General features: G+C 34.0%; 2 protein-coding genes and 1 long non-coding RNA gene across 4 annotated transcripts; 2 read left to right on the top strand and 1 right to left on the bottom strand.

Moving 5' to 3' along the window:
* Positions 1-96: 96 nt before the first annotated feature.
* Positions 97-18104, bottom strand: LOC129786215 (kelch-like ECH-associated protein 1B). Of its 2 annotated transcripts, none has more exons than XM_055821073.1 (7): positions 17831-18104; positions 9033-9359; positions 8705-8962; positions 3464-4005; positions 3253-3393; positions 1658-1863; positions 97-1591 (listed from the first exon to the last, which is right to left on the bottom strand). In XM_055821073.1, exons 2-7 carry the CDS (start codon positions 9339-9341, stop codon positions 516-518), a joined length of 2532 nt encoding a protein of 843 aa, XP_055677048.1. In that variant the 5' UTR covers positions 9342-9359; positions 17831-18104; the 3' UTR covers positions 97-515. The 2 variants fall into 2 exon arrangements, with proteins under 2 accessions (XP_055677048.1, XP_055677047.1); XM_055821072.1 differs by lacking the exon at positions 17831-18104 and adding an exon at positions 12558-13152.
* Positions 16965-19610, top strand: LOC129786216 (30S ribosomal protein S11). Its single transcript, XM_055821074.1, has 5 exons — positions 16965-17688; positions 18761-18960; positions 19026-19263; positions 19324-19389; positions 19457-19610. Exons 2-5 carry the CDS (start codon positions 18764-18766, stop codon positions 19562-19564), a joined length of 609 nt encoding a protein of 202 aa, XP_055677049.1. The 5' UTR covers positions 16965-17688; positions 18761-18763; the 3' UTR covers positions 19565-19610.
* A 2731-nt stretch (positions 19611-22341) lies between these two features.
* On the top strand, positions 22342-24440 carry LOC129786214 (uncharacterized). The gene is made up of 2 exons (XR_008750105.1): positions 22342-22839; positions 22956-24440. It is a non-coding gene; the product is annotated as an uncharacterized LOC129786214 (long non-coding RNA).
* Positions 24441-27070: the final 2630 nt, after the last annotated feature.

Raw genomic sequence — 27070 nt, 5'->3', positions numbered from 1 at the left:
TACCAGAATTGATTCTTTTAAAGTTTTTCCACCTGTTCCACCTTTAAAAAAATTAAAACTCTAAAAACGTCCTTTAGAAGAGAAAGAAAAAACTCATTAAATCCTTAAAATTACGTACAATTTATTGTTTCTAAGTTGTACAATGATAAAATTAAAGGGATTTTCTTTTTTTTTTAATTACATCATAACTGAGATTCTCCTTTACAAGACTTTTATCCTTTTCCGTTTTTCTCTTTTAAAATTAACAGGATAATAAACTTGCAAATAATCTCACTTTTTAATTCCCAAAAAAATCTCAGTCGAAAGCTCTTTTAAGGAGAAATAAAATCTCCTTTTGCTTTAATCCTTAACATTTGAGTTTTTATACAAAAAAAAATGAAAATTTCTACTCATCACGGGAATGTTTTCTTTTCCTTTCTGTGTGTAGAGTAAATGGAACGTTTGATTTGATTTTCTTCATTTTCTTTAGATTTAAAAAAATAAATTAATTCTCCATTTGTAGTGCTGATTTGATGCTACCTGGGAGTCATCGTTGCCTTTGTTGCTTCCTGGAGGCGCCTCCTTTCCGCCAAGACGCGACATCGTCCACTTTTGAGGCGCAAACTGTTGATATTGCGACCGGACAGCCTCACAATACTGTTGATATTTCGCTTAACCATGTCATAGTACGCTCTCATGACCCTCAGGCGGTAGTTTGTGTAGAAATGCCCCTCCATGCATTTTCTCCGACACTTTTTGGGATTATCTATCTTGCTGCTGCTGCTGCTACTCGTGCTGCTCCTTGCTTCGGCGCTGAACACAAAAGGATTCCGGGAATTTTCTTCACTTCCTCCTCCCCGTACTTCTTCCTCCGGAGGATCTTCTGGGGGTTCTTCTTCGGTAATTCTAGCAATTCCCGCTCCGCTGCTTCCTTCATTAGTCCTTACTTCCACGCCTGCTGCATTCTCGGATTCTGTGGCTTCCTGAATCCTCATCTCGGCAACACTTCTTCGTCTCTCGGTGCAACCCTGACTGAGATTAGCCCACATGCTCTTTATGAGATTGCAATCGGGTTTTGTGTAGTTGATTACGCGAGATTTCCTCCTGTCCGGCAGTTCATCGTCATCACACTTCTCAGCACATCGATTGCCACCACCTCCGCCACAGAGTCCCCTACTTTCACCCTCTCCACACTGTGGCATTCCCCCATCTGCTTGTGGCCCATTTGACGCCTCCTCACGTGTCTTATTGTCATTGTCGCGACTTGCACATGTCTCCACCGCTTCCGCCAAGGCATTCATCCCACACGGCTGGTAGATAACAGCTGATGCATGTCCTGAACGTCCAGATGTGAGGGGTGTTCCCTCCTCCCAGGTATTCCTTATGGGATCATACACCTCAACAATGGCGAGGAATTGTTGCCCATCAAAGCCTCCCATGGCGTAGAGTTTCCCATCGAGAACAGTCAAGGATAGAGCACTCCTTGCAATCCTAATCTCAGCCACCATCTCCCAGATTTGTTGCTCTGTATCGAAGCGCTCAACGGACGACAGCTGAGACTGCCCATTGAATCCACCAACAACGTAAATGTACTGATTAAGTGCTGCAACTCCTGCAAAAGAGAAGAACTTTTATTGAAGAAGAAAATTCTATCAAAAAGGAAGTTTTCTCAACAAACCTGCTCCACTGCGTCCAATTTGCATCGATGGCAGACATGTCCAAGCATTATTCTCCGGATGATAACACTCAACAGTCGCCAGACGATTAATCCCGTCAAATCCACCGATTGCGTAAAGCAATCGATTAACGACGGCCACTCCGACCCCGAGACGTTTGGAATGCATCGGCTGCACCAAGACCCATCGATCGTCTTCTGGATCGAAGCTGAAATGTTCATGGATACATTTAGAGGTTGCTAAGTTGGTTAATTTTAAGGCAATAACTGAAATTTTTACATTTTACTGAATAAAAAAGGATTTTAGAGGAAATTTGGGAATTTATCTCGATTCATCGTAGGATAAATGAAAAGAATTTTATATTTTAATGAATCCAAGACAGATTCAAAATTTTTCATGATGCCTGATGAAGGTCCATACTCTGAAAAAAATAGTTTGTAGCGAGTTTTGTCAAAGTTTGTTAAAGGATATTAATTTGGAGGTAAATATGCAATTTAACAAACATAGTTTGTATTTGGAGATCATTGGTTGTAAAATGTTTGTTAATTTAAGAAAAAATACAAAGAAGTACAAACTTTAACAAACATTTTACAAATTTTTGCAAACAAATTAAAATAAATTTGGAAGAACAAACTTATTACAAACTTTACAAACATGTTTGTATGCTGGTTTGTTTTTAAAATCAAACATTAACGAACATTTTTGATAAAGTTAGTTAAAAGGTTTGTTGTTTTGGTGCATTAACAAGCTTTAACAAACAATTTTGAGAAAGTTTGTTGAAGGTTTGTTATTTGGGTACATTTTCATTAGAAATAGAAAAAAAAAATGGACAATGTTTAAGAAAAGTACAAAAAAAAACCAGAAAAGTGATATTTTGTTAAAAATGGAGGTGAAAATCATTGATGATTTCATGGAGAATCTCTAACCTAATGACCTGTGGGTGCAGGTTGGGGTTTTTGAAGCAGATACACCATTGAATGGTAAGTTATTTCTAAATAGCTCCAATCGTGTATGGAATCATTCACGAATTAAACGTCATTTTTATTTATAGATAATGGATTAACTATGGAGCTCCTGGAGGAACTCTAGGAGAGACATCAGTTTGGTTTACACCCATGCAGCCACCAGAGTGAAATTTCGCCACGAATGGAGGAAGCAGAGTCGCCAATAAACCCCCGGAAACACCACGGAACCCCATTGTAAACTGTTTGGCTGTGGCTGGGTATCTCTGTCAAAGGATATGGGTGGACCCATCGCCGAGATGGACATTTAAAGAGATCTTCAGATCAGCATAATAAACAAGCTTGTAATGGTTTATTAAGGTTTGTAAGGAGGGCTATGCAGATTTTCATACAAATTTTTACAAACAATTACAAGCTTCTACAAACGTGGGTATTACTTTTTGAAATTACAAACTTGGAGATTAAAAAGTAATCTCCTTTGACAAAAAAGGGCTTTGACTCCTTTTCACTTCCATGTTTGTTAAAAAATGTATGGGAGTTACAAACTTTGACAAACTCAAATACAAACCTTTTTTTTTCAGAGTAGAGAAACGAAAGATTGAGGAGTTATTAAATTTATTCAAAAAGAAACTCACTATTCTACTGTATTGTGATACTCAGAGCCAGCTGCTCCTCCCACGGCATAGAGAAGCTCATCCATGACGGCAACACCAACACGATTCCTTGGGACAGTCATTGGGGAACATGGTCTCCACTGTTCCGTCACAGGATTGTATCTGTTGGACAGAGAAAAAAAACCTCTTTAATTTGAAAAAACTTTCCTCTAAAAGGATTTCTTTGCATTACCGATCAACCCAGTCGGAGTCGTAGGAAGACCCTGGAGTGTTGTTGCGTCCACCAACTGCATAAAAGGTTCCTTTGAGGAAGGCTGCACCAAGACCAGAACGTGGAGTACGTAGCTGCGGTAGCGTCGTCCACGTTCTATCGTCCACATTGAATGCCTCCACAACGTCTAAGGACGCCCTAAAATAGCCCCCCGCTACGAAGATCATCCTCGTTGTATTTGGCCTTCGCTCCTTCACAACGGGCCTCTTGTGCAACGTCAGATCCTTGAAGATTCGTGCCAAGTACTCCCGACACGCCGGCACCTTTCGTAACACATCGCAATTCTTCATTTGTTCCTTAAGGAAGCTCGGTGTGAGGTATTGGCATCGAACAGCATACAAAATATGCTCCATCTTTGGGTAACGATTGTCCTCGTCGTACTTCACCCACTTTAGTACGGCATTGTAGACTTCACGCTCTCCCTGAACGTTCAACTCATCCTTCCGTATTAGGCTAACTAACTGAATGGCTGATAACTGCAGGAATTCCTCTTCTTGGCAAATCTGTTGGAATTCCCCCCAGAGGCAAAAAAAAACAACATGATACCCTTTAGAATCTCTCATAAAACAACCATGACAAATCATCAGTGACAATCTCTGATATCTCCCCATCGCCGTTGCCCCCCCCCACTAAATTCCCCTTTTGATTACTCCCTAATCTCCGTCAATATTGTGTTCTTATCACACACACACAGGTCATTGCATAATTATCGGCTGATTTGCAAAGTGAAAGTCATGGCGAAAGTTTAGATTTTAACTATACGTTTTGGGCATTTCGGTTGGGGGATGTTGTAGCATGAAGAAAAAAAACATCGCAGGTGGGAAAAAAATATCACGGTGCAAATTTCAAATTAATTAATTTGAACCTTTATCTCATTAAGCTATTGCTCTGGTGTATTGTATACCTTATCTAAATCTCTAGGATCTCACGTCATGTGAAATATTAAAATTTTTCTTCTAAAACCTTTGGTTGGACTTTACAAAAAAAAAGTTTTAGTTGTGACATTGGGTTTTCTCAGGGAGAAAAAAAACCTGTAATTCCCCAATCCTCCGTCTTTCAGAATATTTATCCAGTCAATTAAGTGAAGCCGACGTGAAATGTTGAAGTAAAATGGAAAATCTTGCTTTTCCTCCGGTCAGCGTCGGAAATGAAATCTCAGTTCAGAATTAAACGCGCAATTCTGCCAGAGCTTTCGGCACAAAACAGTGCCTTCCTCAGTGGATCATGTGCAAACAATTTCTGAACATCGTCAAATAGTTTCTTGCAGAAGGCATACTAACATGGAGAGGGCAACAGTGTGATTGAAAAACTGTCGTCCAGCAGAGGCACATGATCCACTGAGGAAGGCACTGTCTTGTGCCGAAAGCTCTGACAGAATTGCGCGTTTAATTCTGAACTGAGATTTCATTTCCGACGCTGACCGGAGGAAAAGCAAGATTTTCCATTTTACTTTATTTATCCAGTCTTTTGAAAATAACTTAATTTTAAATATAATCTTTCATAATTGTTGCAAATAAAGAAATCATAATGATTGGACCTTATTCAGCGACCAAGAAATCCTTGAAATCTTGAAAATTTGTACTGTTTCAAGATTTCAAGCGAATTTCAAGGGTTTCTTGGTCGCTGAATAAGGCATACTAATTGAGTTTGAATTTTAATAAACTATGCCCTATGGACCTAAAGATGTCCTTATTGGACTATACATATTTTACAGAGGAATTACAAAAAGATGTGCTCTCATCGCACGCGAATACATTGATATAGGACTTACGACAAATTATTTAATTACAATATGTTTTTTTAAACTCTAACATTTAAACATTCTTTAACTAATACATCTATTGTGTTTAAACAATCATTGTATAATGTCAATATAATACACTTGACGTTAAAATAATTTATGTATTCTGCTGCTCTTATTTCATAAAGGATTTTTTCAATTTAATCTTCATCCGACATTGAAAGCACTTAAAGAAATTTATATGTAAAATTAGATGGAGGAAACTGGCGAAAAAAACGTGCTGAGAAGAAAAGTTTGACTGTGAAAGTCGAAGAAGAAGAAGAATGGCAGCGCAATTTCATAACCAATGCTTGACTTTCCAAAAACGATTTATTATGAGAAATTGCTGAGCTAGAAATTTCAAATATCTGGGAGAGACAGAATCATTTCTACTCGAAATCGAAAATCCGCTTTTTAAATTTCTTGAATATCGCAAATGGTTTATCAAAACTAGTTTAACTTGGATATAACTATTGTATAGAACTTTGATTGATCATAAGGTACTTAGATCAGACTAAAAAAATCACTTACATAAAAAAAGATCAAAGAGTATGGACCCAAGACGCTTCCTTGTGGAATGATATAACTGACTCGATAAATGGTAAACTTGCATAAGATTTGACCAACAACTTTTGCATTTTACCGTGTAGATAGATTCTTAAGATCCGGTAAAAAAACACTCCTGAAACCAATAGCCTCCAATTTTGTGATCTACCGCATCAAAAGCTTTCATATTTATTGGTCAAAATATTGTTCATCCATGCAATAACGCTCAACTTCCCTGAAAAGAATTCCTTCCAGGGAAGTTACGAGTTGTTACTGGATGAATAAATTGCCACCTGGATCTTACTGAATAAGCAAGAAAATTTCCGTTGAAGAAACATTTTGTATTGTATTTTTAATTGAAAATTCCGGTATCAACTTATAAACTCATCCTCTTCATCTCGTGGCCTAAACACGCTCCACTTTCATATTTTGAAAAAATGTCAACTTTGTTGCCCTTTTATTACAAATAAAGTTTTTCCAACATCATGGTTTAGTCCTTTCCTTCCACAACTTCATTTATGATTCCCCAGGAAAGTCAATCATAACGCGTCCAGTTATTAGAGTTGGTGTCCCACACGTATAGAAGTTTGTTTATGCGTTGTAATGCGATTTATGAGCAGAATTAGTAGACAAATTTAATTTTTTTGTAAAATTCGGCAATTTGATGGATAAAAATAATCATATCTCTGGTTCTATAAGACCTACAGAAATTTCTTGACTAGTTTTGAAAAGGTATTAAAACAGGCTATAAATTAACATAAATTTCAATAATTTTCAAGGTCACCTCCAGAACACAAAATGGCGGCTTTTTGTTTTACCAAAACAGTTTTTCGCGTTTTTTGTCATAAAGGAATGGTTTTACAGGATTCTAATGTTCTAGAAAGTTGTAGAGTTTTACAAAACCTTTAATTTGATACTAAGATGAGCAAAATCGGTCAAGCGGTTCAAGAGATATAGCTCTTAGAACTTTTCAAATTCAAGAATTTTTCAAATGGCTATATCTTCTAAACGGCGACATAGATTTTTTTCATTTTCGGACTGGTAAAAGATATTGAGTCAGACTACAACATATCAAAATTTAAAGGAAATCGATAATGGGGATTCGGAGATATTGCCCCTTAAAGTTAGGCAATTTTTGTTTTTGATTTTAGTGCCTCTTGCGGCCATTTTTGGAACTTCGATTGTTCTAGAAAGTTGTAGGGCTTCTTGAAACCTTTCATTTGATACCAAGATGGTCAAAATCGGTCAAGCCGTTCTTGAGTTATATCGAAAAAACACTTTTTGCTTTAGGCCGCCATATTTGCTAAACCGCTTAACCGATTTTCAAGTATGAATTATCGATGAAAACGTTTCACTGAGCCCTACAACATACTAAAATTTCAGACCTCTAGCTACAAGGGAAGTGATTGACGGTAGTTCAAAATGGCGGACGGCGGCCATCTTGGATTTTGAAAATGCGAAAAAATGAAAATTTACACCCACATTTCTATAGAAAACTTCAAACCGGAAGTCTCTATCTTTTGCCGTTCTCAAGCTATAATGCAAAGTTCGGGCCAGACCCCGGCAGGCCGGCAGGCCGGCCGGATCAAAAATTTTCCACCACCAGTTTTGGAATGTGGGTTGTCTGAAACGTGCTCATACCAAGTTTGAGCCCGATCTGAGGTGGTCGGAAAATCCGACGATTACAATACTTGGTGTTGGCCACGAAGTGGAACACCAACTAATTGTCTTTTGATGTTTGTTCTAGTTGGTTAATAATATTAAATTCGGGGAAACTTACAAATTTTCTTTATAAAGGATGGACCAAAAGTAAATGCAAGTATTTCCATTAAATTAAAGGACATTAGATATAATCAAACACTTGCATTTACTTTTGATCCGTCTCGTATTTTTTAATTATTTAAATTTTAAATTTGTTAAAACTATTTTGATAATGATCTGCTCCATCAAAATTGGTCCGTATTTTCTAGATCATTCTAAACCCTTTAAAATTCATTAATCTCTCCCGATTCATTCATACATTTTATGGACAATAAAAAATATATCTCTGTTGGCTTTAAAATTATACTTTTAATCACAATTATTTTTTCAATTAGCCATTTCTCTTTTAAAATCAATTTTCTTAATTGCTTTTTATCACCTTTTACCAGATAAATGCAATTAAATTTCATGATTTTAAAATTGAATAAATTTAAAGAAACTAAAAGATTCGAATACGTAGAATTGAATTCTGCGCAAAAAAATTCATTCTGTCGTGGGAATCCCATTCAAATTGAGCCCTAATTTGTCAAAGTTATTAAATACAAATTTCATCACATCTGGCACAAAAGTGTGTCTATGAGAAATTCATCATCGCAAAGGAGTTCACTGCTGTCTACGCGAGGTTCTCACATCTATTTTTAGAGCATTTTAGCATGGAAAAATCAGCAACTTTCGCAATGAAAAAAAAAAAATTTTTGGGAAGATAATGATTTCATTTTAGGGAAAGCCTTAAGCACAAAATTGACATTAAATTAGAATCAATTTAGAAAAAAAAGAGTGGAATAAAGTGAATAAACAAAGTGTTTTGGGGCGATAAAAAAAATGGCGAAAAGTCGAAAGTAACGACATGCAGGTCACTAATTGCTGATCCCTGATCCCGAAAGGTTAAACGATTAGAGATATTGGCGTGTGGTTTTCTCATCCATATAAAAATAATACAATTTAGCATCAACCGCATTCCCATTTCACCCCAGACGTTTCATTCAACTTTGCCGAAAGCCGCCAAATTATCCAGGAAGGACCTTCCGGAAGTGAATCGTTCCACCGGCAATGGCACGAGGGGGGCAATGGGGGGTATTGGCTGTGAAGAAATGAGCGAGAAAGGTGGTACGTACCTGAGTAAAGTGCCTCTCGATGAATTGTATGGCTTTCTGCTTGAGACTATCGCAGCCGTGTTGTTCAGCAAAGTTGGAAATGCCAATGGCATTCGTGGGATCGAGTTGACTCTCAAGGAAGGCACAACAGGCTTCAATGACATGGGATACTTGGAACATGGTAGCGGCTGGCAGTAGTTGGCACACCGTGACTTCCGTAACACGAATTTGCCCAGTATACATAAAATAAATCATCTGACCCATTGCTGTGGGGCAAACCTAAATGAAAACAAAAGTTAGTCTGGCTTTAGAGAATTTTTGCATTAAATCTGCGGCAAAAAAAACGTACCCCTTGCAGGTTAATACGCGACATTTCAGCCTCCTTCAAACCACCCGTAAACATGGCCTTAAAGTAGGGACTAGCAGCTGATAATACGACTTTGTGCGCATGAAAGAGCTCCTTGCCCACCTCAAGGAGTACATCGGTGAGCATATGGTGGGATCTCATCATAAACATCATTTTTAGCACTTCTTTGGAATACCTCGAGAGGCGGAATGTCATATCACCCGAGTCTTCTTTTATCAAATCAACATTCTCTGACGAAGGCGATGAACACGTCAAGTCGCCGTTTGGGGCTAAATCATCGGCAACATCCATTGGTATCTCTTGGTAGCACTGCAAAAGATGATCAGACAAAATTTTTGTTTTACTCAAGCCTGGAGGCAAAAAAAATCATTTCTCTCTTGATAAGCAATGTCAGGCTAGCTAAAGTATAATCAGCTCACCGCATGGGACATCGTCTTATGAAACATTTTTAGTGTATTTTTGCAAACATAAGTATGTATGAAAAAAAAATGGGTTGAAGCTCGAAAGCTTTAAGAACTGAAAGTTTAATTTTCTATTAAAATTATTCGTTAGTTTTTTAAAAATTCTTTTACAAAGAAAGCCAAGAAAGAACAGGCCCATTTTTCCTAACTTTATAATTGGATCCGGACCTTTCTCAAAGGCTTTCGTTAGCTGAATTATTCCTTATTCTTTAGATTAAAGAGAGAATTGTATTTTAGACTGAATTACATAATTTATTACACAACACGTAAAAAAAAGTTCTCAAGTATTATACGGATCCTTAACATGTTAAGAAATTCTCTGACTTTTCATGTTTTCTTAATGAAAATTCTATAAGAGCCCTTACTCGTGTTCCACGAAAAATTAGCAAATAGTTTGATGTTTATCAGGCACAGCTCAAAGATTACTCAAAGATTTTTATAATGGGAATGATTCAAGGGAAACTTTTAATAAATATAGATAAAGTTAATGCTGTGAAATTTTACAAAGTAGTTCAAGTTGATGTGATTCAGGTGCAGACACACCTTGAAGGTACTTTGAGAGGTTGAAAAGTGAATTTTGCAACCTAATTCTTTGACCATAAATCAAATATGTAATAAAAATCAGATAATCCAAAAGAAAATTGATTAGAATCTCTTTTTATTCATCAATTTTACTTTTTCATCGTTACAATAATTTAACAGAGATTTATGACCAATTTTTGAAGAACACAGACGGAGAGAATTTTTTCTTCAAGTCATGCTGCAAAGTTCTTCAATACTCCGCCTTTTGCTATTCAATTTTCATACAAAAGAATTATTGCAAATTGCTTGTGCAATGAAGTTTTCTTTCTCCACGGAGAGACAGTCAATTATTTCAGATAAGGCATGCGGCAAAAACTACATAAAGACGTCAAATGATTACGCAGAGAAGTAATCGCAATGTTTGTGGTCTTCCTTTAACACAGAGAGAGTTAAATGACTTTTTGGAAGTGCGGTCAATTAAAATCATTAAAAGCACGAATGCTGCTAAATTGTTTTGATTTGTAAATCAAATAAATTTCTCTAGATTACAATGAGAGGAAAAATCGCAGAAAATGCGGAAAGAATCAACGATAGAATAGCGATTTGAGTTCTGTTTAAAGTTCTTGTGGTTCTAGAAGCTTTACGAATTCAGAAACTTTTAGTTAAGTTTTTAAAAAGAATTTTTAATTTATTTTCCCATAAAACTTCTTTGTAATCATTTTATTATTTGCTAAATGTCGGTAATAATTAAAACATTAATTTATGAAAGAAAAGAGTTTTTTAAGGCAGAATATTTAATGGAAATTACAATATAAAGTAGTTTTTATTACGTTATTTAGGTAATGTTGAATGATACAACAATATTTTATTCTACACAAAAACTGAAAGTTTTATTTACTTCTATTTAAGCACTTCATTGTTTAATTTGTATACAACGCAATTTATTATTTTATTTACGCAGTTTTAAGTGACTTTTTTTTTGGATAACTTAGGGGTTCTCAAATTTAAAACATATTACAGTGAGTAAAGCATTCAGGGTAAATGTTTCAAGAAATTTTTATTCATTTTTAATTACTGAATAATTTTGTTAGAATAATCATCTAGGTTAGAGGTAAAACGAAAAAAAGATTCAAGAGTATAAATTTTTAAAAATATTTAAATTTTAATAATATATATAAGAGATGTTTAAAGATTAAAATTGATAGCAATAATTTAGTGATTCAGTAACTTTTTAACATGTTTTGTTAGAAAATGTTCAAAACGAAAAAAACTCAAGTGGTTGGAAAAACAATGTCTTTGATAATATTGATAACGTTTCTATCTGTAAAACATTCTTTTTTTAATCCCCATTCCCACTTGTTATGTATTTAACTAAAACCCTTATAAAGATTTTAAGAAGTTTTACTTAATTGTTGTTCTAAAATTAAATTCTTATGATATAAAAATGTAAAGACTCAAACCAACATTAAGATAATTTCTATTTCTTTTTTTTTCACTTTCATAAACATTTTTATTATTGAGAAAATTGTGCTTGCGCACAAATCTTCTTTTTAATGCAAGTAAAATGAAATTTCAGCATATTCATCCTGAATTTCAAAGGCAAAAAAAAACCCCATAAAATGTTTGATTGATAACAGAGAATATTGCGAAAGTTTTTTGATTATTTCGTCCACTATATGTATTTTATATTGAATCATAGGTCGTTTGTTAGAGCTCTTTTTTGCGAAATTCCTCTTTATCTATTATCAAAATGATTCAGTATTTTTCATGTTTTCTTTGTTATTTTTTTTAATTCCATTTTTTTTATGACAAAATGTTATTTTTATGATTTTTAATAATTTTTTAACTTGACGATTAAAAAATTTAATCCAAGCCTATTGCTAAGGCTCTTAGAATCCTTATTTAAAAAAATATATATTTAAAAAATTTAGGGTCAAAGATTTAAAGTCATACAGAAGATTAAAAAAAATATCTGGCGCGCTTAAATAAAGTTTCTAAGCTTTATTTTTTTAATTAATATTATTTCAACGTTTTCTTGGCTACCTTTCTCGCTTTTTTAAAAAAGCGTTATCGCATTTCTTTCTAATTTTTTATTGATACGATAAACCTAAGTAAATGGAACACTTGAAGCTTTTGAAATTCGATTGATTTTTTGCGCAGCTAAATTTTCTATTCTCTCTCAACATTGTTGAGTTCTAAAGGACGCACTTCACAACTAATATGAAATTTAGTAAAACTAATTAAAAATGACACTTACAGATTTTCTTTGGAGAAAAAAAATCCCCCAATAAAACATCTTTAAATGCATGAGAATAAAAAATAAAGAAATACGGAGAAGTCGAAATTGCCAGTCATCTGTTTAAATTTTTATCAGTTTCGTGTGTTTTCTTTGTGGGAGAAGTAAAAAAAAAGTTGTAAAACGACATATTTAGGTGTATATATGGCATTTTGCATGATAAATTAGAAAAATAAATAAATAGAAAATAAATATAAAGCAAAAAAGGACATTAATTGTGCGTTGTACCTTGCTATTGCACTGAACTCCATTTGGTCTATGCATACTAACGCAGTCTTTTCAACGATTTTTCCCACAAAATAAAATGAAAACTCTGAGGAAGGAAAACTATATAGGAAAATTGTTTATCAAACTGGGAGGAACTGTTCAATTGTAGTCCTTCTTAAACTCACAATCACAACTAATTCCACCACAATTTTTTTAACCACTAAAAGTTCATTGATTGAACTTTCAAGTCTCTGCGCAATGAAGAAACTTTAGATGTAAAAATCATATTTTTCACGTCTCGCTGGAAAAATAATCCTTTTTTAATCACTTTAAATCCACTTTATCCAAAAAAGTTCTCTCCGCTAATTGCAAAAGCTCGCGTATCCTTGTGCGAGAGGGTTGCGAATGTTGTTCTTGTACTTGTTGCTTTTGCCTCTATTGCACTTTCACGCACCTTTCCTCATCATCATGATGATTTTTCCGTGAGAGGTGAAACTTTTGTGTGGAACCTCCACCGTCTTATTAACCACCAGCAGTATTAAACTGTGAGCGGCCATAAACAAATGCCGCCAGAGCAGAAATATTTTCTGCTTATTCATCGTGATAAAGCCACACAGTCGCACACATTCTTTCCTCGACGTTTTTCAATTTGATATTCACTTCGTGAGTGTTAGAGGCCGGTTTAATACACCACATGCGACGTACATGTGCTCCAAAACAACGACAATTTCTTCAACAATGTATTTTCCATCGCATACAATGTTCATGCTTTTCGTGCTTTTTCCCCCAATCAAACAATCTAATGCTCACGACGTTCCCTCCCCGCGGAAAGATGACCAAAAATGTGTGACAAGGAAATCAAATAAGCCCACCTGTAGTCTCCAATGTATTTTTGAATATTGTTGAAGATAAATTTCTTCAACATTCACGTAAAAACATCATCAAAACCAAAAGCCGTGGCGATGTACATTGAAAATGACTTATAAGCGCTAATTTATGTTGTTTCCATCATAGTCAATTTACACATTCCGCCGCCCTGGCAGAAAAATAAACACAAGTCTTTTAATCTTTTTTTTTGGGAGGGGAAACAGTATTATTTCCAAATAAATCAAAAACACTCGAGAAATTGAGAGAGACCTTCCCCACTTTCTTTGAAGTTGACCACATTTTGGAGCTTTAAATTTTTATGCTGTTTATGTGACTTAGTGATGGTGTGAGCTTTCTGCAAGAGATGGACTTTCAACAGTTCAATGGGTTCAATGTACATTGGGATACACGCAGTTAAAAAATTACTCATTTGTAAAGTAGCTCTTATTAGAGGGTTTGTAACGTTCCAAAATTGAATTTTAATTTATTGTAGAGCATTTAATGGTTTGGTTTAGTATTTATTGATTTATCTTTTATAAAAATTAAACAGGTAATCAATTTCTTTTCATGCTCTGCGAAATATTTAAAGAATTACTGACTATTTATATTTGTAGATTAGTATATAGAAGCCTGATGAAGGCCTAGGTTTAAGCCGAAACTTCAAAGGGATGATTTTTACAATTGAATATTATTATTGTGAAAATTCGTTTAAGTTCAAATCTAGATATTTTTTTAATAATAATTTTACACTTTTAATTTTATTTCTCTATTATTTCTTACAGTTTTTAACATATTTATTATTAAGAGAGACGTAATGAAAGCTAGATTAAAAGCCGAAACTTCAAAAAGAAAATTCCCTGTTTAATTTAATGAAAAGATAGATATCATTGCTTAGTCGAAACAATTCTTTTCTTTAATTTTGATCCTTTTAAACAAAAATTTTTTGTTTTGGCACAGTTTTCGGCAATCTGTGAGCTTTCATCAGGGGTGCAATTGAAGTTTTATTCAGATAAATAAATCAACAGAGAAATTTTTTTTTTAACTTAAAGATTTTCGTGAATAAACTCAATGAAACCTTAAGTAGGTATTAAAAAAGTACCTTAATAAGACCCCAATTACCCTTAATGCAGTCCTACAAGTTTTACAGAATGTTTACATTAAAAATCAACTTATAGAGTGATAGGCTACCAAGAATTATTATTTCTCGATAAAATGTGATACATTATATATTAATACGTATGTCTGTGTTCATTGAAAGTGATAAGACACATTTCTCAGGAAATTGAAACCTCGAGGGGATTTAAATTGCTTAATTCTACAAGCCCTGCCCGGACTATTTTTGTTGCCTGAATGAAAGCAAAAGCGTGATCGAGACAAACATTTATTTTCTCTTTTTTTTGCGTCAACCTATCACGCATGCGAAATTCTTTACTAACACATTTTAAGGAGAAAAAAAAAGAATAAAATACTATCTTTTAGTGATAAGAAAGTATCGCACGAGTTGGAAAAGTGGTGAAAAAAGAGCAAATCATGTGATGCCCATAAAACGATATTACACGAAAGGATGCTCACCTTTGTGTAACCGACCGCATCTCTTATCGCAATCTCCCTTTACATTGTGGCTTAATTTATGTATATTATGTAGTATGAAAGTCATGGTGGGTATATTTGTCACTACAAATTGCAACTTTGAATTGTCTCAGTTGGATTTACAGTGTGCACATGTCGACAAAAATGATCTTATCGCCAAATGTATGTTAGTTTTATGTGCAATTCCTATTTCGAGTGGGTCGGTAATTGTGAGATAATTGGAGAGAATATTCCTTAATTATCATTCAATATTTGTTTATGATGTAGTAGATGTGTTGAATAATCCCATTTACACAGAGAAAATTTCAATAATTCGGTTATTCCTTAAGTTCTTCTTCAGGCTCGAAGAAGATTTATTTTAATATTGAAATTTTATTTAAGAATTTTTGTGATAACCAAATATAATTTAAATTAAATGAAAAATTTAATATTTAGTAAAAAAAAAACATAGTTGCTGAACTATCTCAGAAGCCCAGGCTCTTGTATTTTACTAATAACCATTTTTTACTCACAAAAATTATCTACATAATTTAAAAAAGAATTCTTTTTATTGAATGTTTTGAAGGGCAAACCAGAGATTTGCTTCTAATTTTATATAGTCTCACTCTTGAGTAAATTAACATTTATTCTATTTCTTATTTACTCTAAAAATGTATGAAAAATTACATTTTAGTTATTTAACATTAAGTGAAAACCAACTATTTCTTCTTTTAATTTTTAAGACATTCCTTTATCTTAAGACTTGTGGTAGTAGCTGTAAAATGAGTAAACACGTGAGTTAGAAAAAACCGTAAAGGATTTTAATGATTAATAATCCTTTTACTTATATTGACTTGTTTATCCAGAAATTGTTAAGTATGAAAAATTTGTTAACACTTTCTGCTCATTAGTTGTTCCTTCGATCGTACATCAGCGACGTTTCGATTTATTTTTGGCCATTTAATTTAACCTGCTGGCCGCCAAGACCTTGGAGCTTCCTTAGAGCGCCAAGGTGGGGTCGTTGAACGACCCCAAGAAGGAAGTCGATTTTCTCATAAACTATAAAACCGGGAACTGTCGGGTCACTACCTTTAGACTCCTTATATAGTCCTCTTGCCCCTTGCATCACAAATTCGCCACCCGGAAACACGCAGAAGAAGATATTAGGGAAAAACATTTTTCACTCATTTTTCACACTTTCTTCGTGAGAAATTTGCCACGAAGTTGACCGCAACTGCTATTTTTTTCACTACTTCCCCACTTTCCCCTCACTTCTCGCACCGTGATAAATGGCAATATTTCTCGAATATTCTTTATTGTTTTGCACATTTATATGCTTCTAATTATGTTTTATGTTGTTTATGTTACTTATTCGCGATAATTCTGACACTGAGAAGGTAAAGTGAGAAAGTAAACACAACCCCTCAACCTCCTTCAACCATATGATTTATGATGTGACTAACTTCATTCTATGAAATTTTCCGCAGCATGGCCGTTACACCAATTTTTGAATTCCCTTCTTCTACATTTTCCTTAATAACTTTTCTTGTGGTGGACGGATTGAGCTGAAATTTTTACACAACCTCCTCAGATAACCAAAGAACTTATTTCCAAAAGATGGGAATGGTATCTTTTATATTTATTAAGTTATAGCACGAAATATAGGGCTGGGGTCGTTCAACGACCCCGCTTGGCGGCCTAGAGGTTAAATAAAAACATGATAAATATAAAATCATTTTAGAGACAAAAATAAAGATTTTTCTTTCATTTAAAAGCCTCTTAAAGAGTATTCATTTATTTCTCTTAATAGATTATTAGAGACAATTTTAGAAACTACATAGTGACAAAACTGATAAAACTTCTTCTATCGTGAAAGTGATATTTTTCAAAATAAAAATCCCCTTTCATTGAGGGAGAGATAAGAGCAAACACAGTGCGTCGTGAATGAAGATTGAAAGTTCAGGGAGTACGTGCACAGGTTCCAGAAGCTCATGAGGAATGTTCTCACCTCAGCCTGACCAATCAATTCCAAAAGTATTTTGCGTGTAATTCTTTCCGCGGTTTTGTGCGCGAGGATCGAGGCCCCATGTGTGTGAATGTGGTCAGAGGCGTTGGGAATATGGAAACATTGTTGTGTGACGCAAGACCACACCAAGCAAGCAATATATGACAAAGTTATGACTCGACAGAAAGCTCGGTGATTGTGTGATGTGATCGTGTTGTATGGAAATCTTATCGAAGCGAGGCTTTTTGGAGGAGGACGCGCGAATCAGCAGTCACTCGCAACGGGCGAGAAGACGCACTTGCGGGAGTTGCAAATCACGCAAAAGGGGCCCCAATCTTTGGGTGGAAATCTTATCGAGAGAAGATTTCTCGAAAAAACACCTTATCGATGCTTTTTCCCACATTTTCCCACCTTCTTTAACTTTTCTTCACGCATCAGGCAATTGGTTCCTTTTATCACAAAACAATTTGCTGAAGACTTTGGATTGTTTTTTGCACAAATTGATAAAAACTTCCGGCTTTTCTTTTTCCTTATCAATTTTCCTCTTAACCCAATGAGATATCAGACTTTCTCTGGCAAATATTTCCACACTTTCCGGGGCAACTGGAAAAAGGGAGAGAGATCTTTTAACGAGGAAATTTCATGCGGTGAAAAACTCCCTCAAAACAGGAAAATACTCAACGCCAAATATGTTGAATTTTGCTGAATCACGTAAGGAAAAATCGAAGAATTTGCACTAATCACACCCCATACCGATAAGGCTAATCATTTTACCTCGTGAGAGTTATCAGTGCAGCGCAAAACACCTGAATTATTTATAAAAAATAACACAGCAGAAAAATGTTTTCTTTACCTCAATGTCACTGCGAAGTTTTCTTCGGGAAATGGAATTTTCGTGGTGCGATGTCAGGAAGTGGCACAGAACTTGTGCAATTTAACACATAATTTGCACATAAATCGCCCCACTAGCACCCTCAAATACAACACGAGGCACTGACCTTGCGAGATGAGACCACAGAATTGACTCGCGATTTATGTTTTCCATGCAAAAACCACGGAGAAAATGCTCTGAAAAATTTTGTGAACATGAAAAGTCAAAACATTTTACACACACACCGAAACACATGTTACACACATGCAAAATGATTCACGTTTTACGCGATAAAACATGAAGGGAATTCACTTGGAAAACCTAAGTAAGCGGCGTAAGCGGTAAGATGTAGGAAATGTAAGGAAAATTTTTTTTACGTTTTTATGAACCAAGAAGGGTGGGAATAAAATTGTGAAAGAATAACCTAAAAGTTTTCTGGTAGAATTATTAATTTTGTTGATTTTAAACCCAATTTTATTAATATTTACTGTCAGAACTCTATTATTCTAGAAAAGAAGAATTAAATAAAAATTTTCCGAGCTGAGTTTTACAACTTTATTTAGAACGAGAACTCTAATTAGTTAAATCTGAATTCAAAATTGATAGTTTTGAGGTTAATTTCTATAACTATATTTATTCTATACAGTAAAATCTACTTGATTTTTATTTAATTTAAGCTCGGAACAAGTAATTGTGAATTACGTTTACTGTACGTACATATTTTTAATATTTACATACTTTACATACTTACGCGGCTTACGCATTACACATCTTACAATCTGTGGAGTTTCTAAATGTTTCAATTCTACATTTTTATGTTTCATTCATGTTGCGAAAGGGTTATATTTTAACGTGTTGGACAGAAAGAAAAACAAATCAGCTGTTTAATTTTCCTTTGCAATTTTCTTGTAGAAAATGTCCTTAAAATGTTTTGTGCCGCAGTTATTGAGTAGCTTCCGCAGAAGGACGTGTCAGGGTGTTCAATTCTACTTCCACACATCGAGTAATGTGAGAAAAGCAGAAGGTCGGAGGGATCTGGTGGCTTCCATGCCGGCCAGGGATGAAGGAACAGCTGGAGAGAAAGTTGTGGACATCGATGCCTTGATTAGCAAGTTAGTAAAGATTGGGTTATGCTTTGAAATCTCTTTAATTAATAAATTTCTTTCAATATGAGAAGGAGTTCAAGAAGCCAAATGTTCCCGGATGGAGACACTGCTAATCAGCTCTTCAATGGAATCCTATTCAAGGAACTTCCAATCTGCAATATTCGTGTCTCGAAGAATAACACGATTATCACGGTGACTGATCACAAGGGCGCGGTGAAGATGATACGATCCTGTGGTATGGAAGGATTCAAGAATACTCGCAAAGGAACGAATATTGCAGCTCAAGCCACAGCTATCAGCATGAGTGGGGTAAAGAAGTTCACTGAAAGTTGCATTTTTTGTATTAATTCTCTTTGTCAACAATTTCAGAAAGCCCTGGACTATGGGATCAAGACAATCCGGGTATTCGTGCAGGGTCTAGGACCCGGAAGGATGGTAAGTTGTGCTCAATTTTAAAATTTTATTAGAGAAATTGAAAAAGAAACATTTTAATTTCCAACAGTCTGCCATAAAAGGCCTTCAAATGGGAGGAATGGACATTGTTTCAATAACAGATGGTACCAAAGTATCCTGGAATCCACCAAGACCCAGAAAGCAAAGGAAACTCTAAAAATGTTCTCAATTTAGTTAAAAATAAAATTCTAAAGTAGGAAAAATTGAGCGTTTTTATGATCCTTCAATAAAATTTAATTTAACGTTAGTTGGAAGATTTATTTAAATGTTTCCCCTTGAATGTCTTATGTTTTATTACTTCATCTGATTTATGGTATAATTGATTTTAATATGCACTAGAAATGTGATTTTCACACTAATTTTTATTTACTTGCTTTCCTGTTATAAATATTCCTCTTGATAGAATTCGTAAGAAGATCAAAGAACGAATTGTTTTGCATTAAACATGATTTTTCTATTAATTGTGAACGTTTTAATAGCTTCAGCAAGAGCTACCAACACTACCATCGAGATAGACATCACCAAAGGAGGCAAGTTGCTTATTAATTAACTAGAACAATTTTCTTTTAATAGAAATTGAATTTTTAAAGGAAATTCAACGATAAATGATGATTCCCCTAATCTCATGAAAGAGACTCATAAGAATATTACTTCGAACATTACAATCCACGATGATGACTTCCCAGATTCCCCAAATCTCACGCAAGAGAATCGTAAGAACATTACGATCCACAATAATGATTCCCTAGACTCCCCTATTCTCACTAAAGAGAACAATGAGAACATTACGATACACGATGATGATTTCCCAGCTTCTCCTATTTTAACTAAAGAGAACCATGAGAACATTACCTCCAACATTACAACCCATGATGGGGATTCGCCAGCCTCCCCTATTTTAAAGAAAGAGCTCTTTGAGAACATTACAATCCAAGAAAATAAGACGGTTGATTATTGGGATGAGATGTTAAGTGGTGGACCAACAGCCACCATTGCTGAATTGGAAGAATCAGCAATACCTTTAACATCAAGTAAAAATCAACGTTTAGGAGCTATTTCGAATCTTTGGCCAAAAGGAAAAATCTACTACAAACTATCCTCTGCATTCACACCGAGAGAGATTGTTCTTATAAAGGAAGCATTGGATAAATTTGCAAATGTTTCTTGTGTAAAATGGATTCCAGCCGATAGAAATACTAAATTCTTCACCTCAATTAGGGTAAGAATAATTTTTTTTTTAAATTAATTAACGGTGAATTAAGAAGGACATTTTAATTATTTTCCAGAGGGATTATACTCCATGTAAGGTATCCTTCGGGTTTAAGCATAATAACAAGGAGAATGTTATAGTTTTAAGACCAAGAACTGATCCACCAGTTACGTTCAATTTCAATTGCATCACACCTGGACATCTTATACGTTTGTTTTCATATCACACGGGCCTGCATTATATGCATCAGCATCCAGCAAGGGATCAATACATAACGATTATATGGGCAAACGTGATTAAAATGAATAAATCTGCCTTTGATAAGTTAGATCCCAAAGCCATAAGTATGTATGGTACAACCTATGATTATGATAGTGTGATGCACGTGTGCTATACGGCCTATTCAAAGAATGGCCTTGCAACCATGGTACCACATGAGCCTGGTCATGATCCTGGTCTTCACCGAGAGAACTTTTCTGAAGGAGATATACAAAGATTGAAAAAAATGTACAAATGCCCACAATGATTGAGAATAAATTAATATTTGGAAAGAAAAGTTTATTTTTCTTTATAAAGAATTTTAAATAATATTCTTTGCAGGAAAAATCGTACAAGTGGTTCAGTTCGTTCTGTTACATAAAGTTTTGTCGAAGGACATTTACATATAATTATCATTAGAATATTATTGAATACAGGACTTGATATTTTCTAGGAAAATGTTGAGAAAATCTTGATTTTCTCTAAATCTAAAATATCAATCCATTCATCAGATTTTAACGGTTTGCTCTCTTCAATGTCGTGCAAATAACAGTCATTTGTTTGAGTATAATAAATATTCGGCGATTGAAGAAAATATTGGCGCATATTGTACAAGTTTGATGATTTTTTTCAATCAGAACTGAGGCGGAAGAAATAGAATTCTGCATTTATGCTTTCCAGCGACATTTTGGCGATTTTTTTGCCATTATCAGACTATCAACCGTAACGTTTCTGGAACTAGCAATTCCTCCTATTTTTTTTCCAGACTGAAACTTAAAAGCTTTTTTTGAATATATTTAAAAATCTATAAAAATATTTCGTTTTTAATATTTTTATGAGTTTAACGTGAATTTAATATTTTTTCATTTTTTTTTTCATTTTCATTTTATTTCCTTTATTTCCTTTATCCTTTATTATATACTGTTTTTGCTATTAATTGTGGCGTTCTTCTTCGTGAGCAGTTAGAATCTCACATCTAATTACATATGTATGTAAATTCATTTGGAGTTAAAAAAAATAATTATTTTATTGAATTTAGCACGTTAATGGTAGTACAAAGATTAGTTTAAATGTAAATATATCTTAGAATGAACTATAGCTTCGCGCTAAATTTTAACAGAAATTATCTAATCAAACTATCTAATAATTTAAAATTTTGACATCTAAAATTAAATTCCATTTAAGATGAAGAACTAAAAACTTGATTAGTTTTCAACAAGTGTGAAGCACATAAAAATTGCAGGTATTGATTTAAGTTTCAATGATGAAAAAATCAATTTGAATTTCCAATATATATCCACCTGATACTCTCTAATAGGTCAATTAACAACCACACAAACCCAACACTGTTGCACTCCCCGCCAATGCAAAAAAAAGTTTGTGCAGAATTTCCCAATATTGTAATAAATATTTTTCTGTTATATACTTTTTGTGCATTTTGAAGAAAATTGGCCCAGTTCGGAAAGTTCGCAAAGCTCAACCACATTTATTATTACATTATGTACTTTGCGTGCGTCTGGAAAGCCTACACGGTGAGCTCACCTGTATGGAGGGGCCCCAGATCTTGTGTTGTGTTGGGTTGCGGTGTGTGCTGTAGTTGTAGAATGACTCTCAATTTCATAATAGCTTCACAGCACAAATATTGTGACGCCGTTTACCTTCAAGACTCTTGGAGCTTGGACTCCAATTTTATTATACACAACATTTTAGCAGTATTCGTGGAGTCGTTTTGAAAACTTGTTGCTCAGGCACCATTCTTGCTGCGTGTGCCGAAGAGTGTTGTTGGCCCCAAACACAAAGAAATCTGCGTTGCGGCATAAGAATTTTTCCACATATAACTTTAAGAAAAGATTCTTTTGCTTCGGTGGCAGTGATTTAATTTGTTTCTTGAGGACAATGCAGAGGGTGCAATCTAGTGCTGAAGTGTGCTTATAAAGTGATCTCAGCTGCGTGTAAGATGCAAGGTAGGGCAGTGAAATAATATGAAAAAAAGAGCACGGCTTGTTATTCAATATCTTATCTCATACCTCTCGAGAGTAACCCAAATAAATAACAATTTTTTTTCTGTGCAACTCTGCAGCCATCTGAAATGGTCAGTTCGTGGGGATGATGATCTCCTCCGTCAACAGCACAAGTTCTCTCTGGTTGATAATGATCTGGATGACGATTCTACTCTTCTGCACCCCCTTCATCTTCATGGTGGCCATCTGCCTGCCAGAGTTGCCACTTTTAATCCTCAGACGGGTCTACTCTATACCCTTTGAGGCCATCTAACCACCCACCCACATATGCACCATCCGCGGGAGCCCCCACCACCCAGGTGGGGGAGATATAACTATAGAAAAAAAATGTGCCATAAAACGCTGTGGCATTGAATTCAATTTATTCCACCAAGAAAATTGTTAATTTGTGTTTTATGTCGCTTTTTTGTGTTGGGGATTCTTACAAAGCGTCTGTGACTCGCTAAAACAAGCTTTAAGAGCTTTTTTTCTCTTCATTACCACTATACATTCTTAACTCCACACGATCAATTTGCTGGAGATCATCGACGTTAAAGAAACTTCCCTCCATCTGTGGTAAGATGTCATGAATAATTAATTTAATATACCTACTGTAATACAGTGTAGTGTTGAGCATTGTGTAGTGCTATTAAAGAAAAAAAAAAAGACAAACATAAAGCATGGGATCTGATGAATTTTCTGCACACAAAAAGGTGGCAGAAAGAGAGCAAGAAAACCTTGAAGAGTCAAACACAATAGGAAGTTTTGGGAATTTCGCAAAAAAACCTCAATTTTAATTGAAAGGTAAAACTAAAATATTTGCATAATTTAAAGAAAAAGTGTGGCAATCACATTGAAGAAAAAAATAAACAAAGTCAGCAATAAAAACATTAAAAATGTGAAAAAATGTTCTATTTGGGTTAAGCTAATAGAACAAACGTGTAAGCAGTGCAATAGTTTAATACAACACTGATATTTCTATGGAATCACTTATGTATGAAAAAAATTGATATTAGTAACTCGTTTTACCTCACAGAGTGAATCTAATCGAATTCTAATTGGTATTATACCGACTTATTTAAAAAAAAAAAAATTCTTGAATTTCATACCAAATAACAATTTAATTGACTTAAAATTTAACTCAAAATCTTGGCAAATAATCTCTCTATTGATATAAATATAAAAATAATGTAATAGATTTATTACGTATAATTACAGAGAAAAAAATGCATCTAGTAATAAAATGATACACCAATAAAGTAATTAAATACCTGTACCGGTATATAGTCTTAAAATGGGTTGAAGCAAAATGTGAGAAATTTGTATACATCGACATAAAACCACGTTGAGGATGTTTTGAAATTTTGCATTTGGTGAAAATGTGTCGAAAGTTTTGCTCTTTACGAAATTTCGTCTCTCTGTGCACCCATCAGGGAACACGATCACTTCCAAACAATTTGTAGAAATTTAAATGAAATTTTGTACTGTGAAAGAAAGATGAAAGATTGAAAATATATTTTAGGAAAATTATTTTAAAAGTGAAATAAAATATTTTGTCAAAGTAATTTAATGTTGTTTTTATTTTATAGGTGTAAATTTTAGCTGAAGTCAAAGCTATATTAATAGTAAAAAATTAGAACTTTCAAATATATAATATTGTGGCTTTTTCGTAGAGTCTACAAGCATTTAAGCTGCAATAAGACAATCTCATTAAGTATAGAAATAAAAAATATATATCACAGTTTATTGCATTAATTAAAATTTGCGGAACTCATATATTTTTGTGCTTAAACTTTTTAACCTAAAATGCGCCTTTTCTTATAATATATAGCTTATTTTTACGTCTTTAACATAGTTTTTGAAGAAGCTTAACATTTTATTGCTTAAAGTAAAAATCTATAATCTCTTAATTTATTTGATACGTTGATCTTGTATATTATTCAAATCATTCAAATACTAATACACGAAATTCTTACACTATACGAGCTTTTTCTTAATTAACATTTAAATTACAATCTTTTTAAAATATTTGTTGCGATTAAAAAAAAATACTTACTAAATAAATATATACTTACAAAGATCGAAGAAGAGGTCGTTTGTTGGGTAGAGAGCCTACTATAAAATTGCTTTTACAGCACGTAGGTATTTATCACCAACATATTTTATTATTACACTAGAGTTTCAATTAACAGACGAAATTATTACAATTCATATTGACTCATGATTGAAAAAAGATTAAAAGTTTTCTACTCAATGTTAGGAAAAATTTCTCGAAAAAAAATCAGTTAAGCAAATTGTCTGTTAATTGAAGCCCTTGTGTACAATTAATTGGCATACGACAAGATCAAAATAAAAGAGATATAATAAATACAAGAATTGAGATTGTTATGGAATAGTTTTTTGTTGCAGAAATAAATATCAGAATGGCTCAGTCGGTCAAAAATTTCATGTTGGTATGAGTTTGGTAAAAGCCCAAAAGATGTTGCAATCGGAGCTGAAGATTTAAAAGAGAAAGCTCTACAATATAAAAATTGAGTCTAGAAAATTATACCAATTGGATTACTTTGCTAAACATCATATACTGCTTATTTTGGGATACTTATTAAACTCACCTCTAAAGTAAGAGGCCTTTTTTCATGTTGCTTTGCTCCAATCACAGGAAGACTATTTGACTTGATAGTTGTTGATGCTTTTCCTCATTAGATTAAATTCCTTCTGTTGTTAACCTTGAAATTTTGAGGTGGTAATTGATTGGTGTTGGTTGAAAATTCGGTTAGTGTAATGCATTAATTAAATTAAAAGAAAACTTAAATATTTATTTGTAATTTTAAAGTCCTTTCAAACCCTCAAAAATCCGTTAATCTCAAATGTTCAAAAATCTTTAAAAATATTTTATTTTATTCGCTTGTTTTAAAATTATATAATTTTTTGGCATAATAATATGAATTAAGATGAGCCAAATACTTAATTTCGCGTAAACACTAAAATGAGCGCGAAAAGAGATTTCCGTATAATAATTCTAAATTATCCGAATTGATTTAATTTTAACCGCTCATTTAGTATCACCGAAATCAATTTAATTCAATTAAGTGATTAATAAGACAAATTGATTGAAGCTGCAAATATAATTTAAATTTAAATGTTTGAGTCACTCTGTAAAATTCTCGATAGAGGAGATAATTGGATTATTTGTAGTCGTGAAAGCTCTAACGCTTTTCCTTAAAGCTCACAAAGAGTTTTAAATTAAAATAAGTCAATTTATTTGTATTACATCCTTTTGTCTACATTTACTTCCCTTTGTCTACACTACAAATATAATTTCATGAATATGAGTTCAATTCTCTACAAATCAATGTAATAAATAATTCAACTCTATGGCTTCCCTAGCAACGTTCAATTGTTATCAGTTTAATTGATTTTTCGCAATTGAATTGAGAAAAAGAAGTTTTTTGTTGTAATTTCTTCACTTAAAGCTTTCCAAGTTTTACAAAATCTGTGAAAATTGGTCATCAACTGAGATCCACAATGCCTAAGTTGGAGTTCCTAATGCGTAGGCGTCCCGGCGTAAGTATTCAATGGACAAAAAAACGGTTCAACGAGCTTTTCTTGGCATACACTCTTAAATGTCCTTTTAATCAATGCAAGGTGTTTTAAATAAGTGCTTGTTGGAAAATAGTTTTGGAATTTTTATTATATTCATGCTAAGAGATATTTCAATGAGGAATATTTTCCTCGTTTAGTTTCCCATTTGCATGCACTTGCAATTTTTCTCCCTGCAAGCGCACCATACTCTAGACTCCTAGGCTTCCGCTTAAAGCCGCCCTGTGGTAGCTACCTATATATATTCGTGTTTTCCGGTGTCTCGTGTGTGGCAGAGTCGCGCATTTGTACGATGGGGTGGCGACAAAGTTTTTAAAGTCACGCGGCATGAAAGTTTAATTTGCTGTCTCGAGAGGATGTACACGGGGGTAAGCGGGGGACTTTGAAACTTTTCACCACGTTAACTCATAGATCTAATAAATTACACTCGTTTGAATGGAAATTGTTAACTTTCACCCCACATACTTGCTTGCTTTTCCGCTGCTTTTCCCGCTTCGTCTTTGAAAATGCAATATAAACATTTTCCTTTATTTACCTACATATTTTTGGAATGCAAAATGTTATCTGCAGAAACTTTATTTGCACCTGGGCTTTC

The sequence above is a fragment of the Lutzomyia longipalpis genome, chromosome 1 (genome assembly GCF_024334085.1).
Source record: "Lutzomyia longipalpis isolate SR_M1_2022 chromosome 1, ASM2433408v1".
Taxonomy (NCBI): domain Eukaryota; kingdom Metazoa; phylum Arthropoda; class Insecta; order Diptera; family Psychodidae; genus Lutzomyia; species Lutzomyia longipalpis.
The sequence above is the reverse complement of the archived record's forward strand: the minus strand, read 5'-3'. Positions and strand labels throughout refer to the sequence as shown.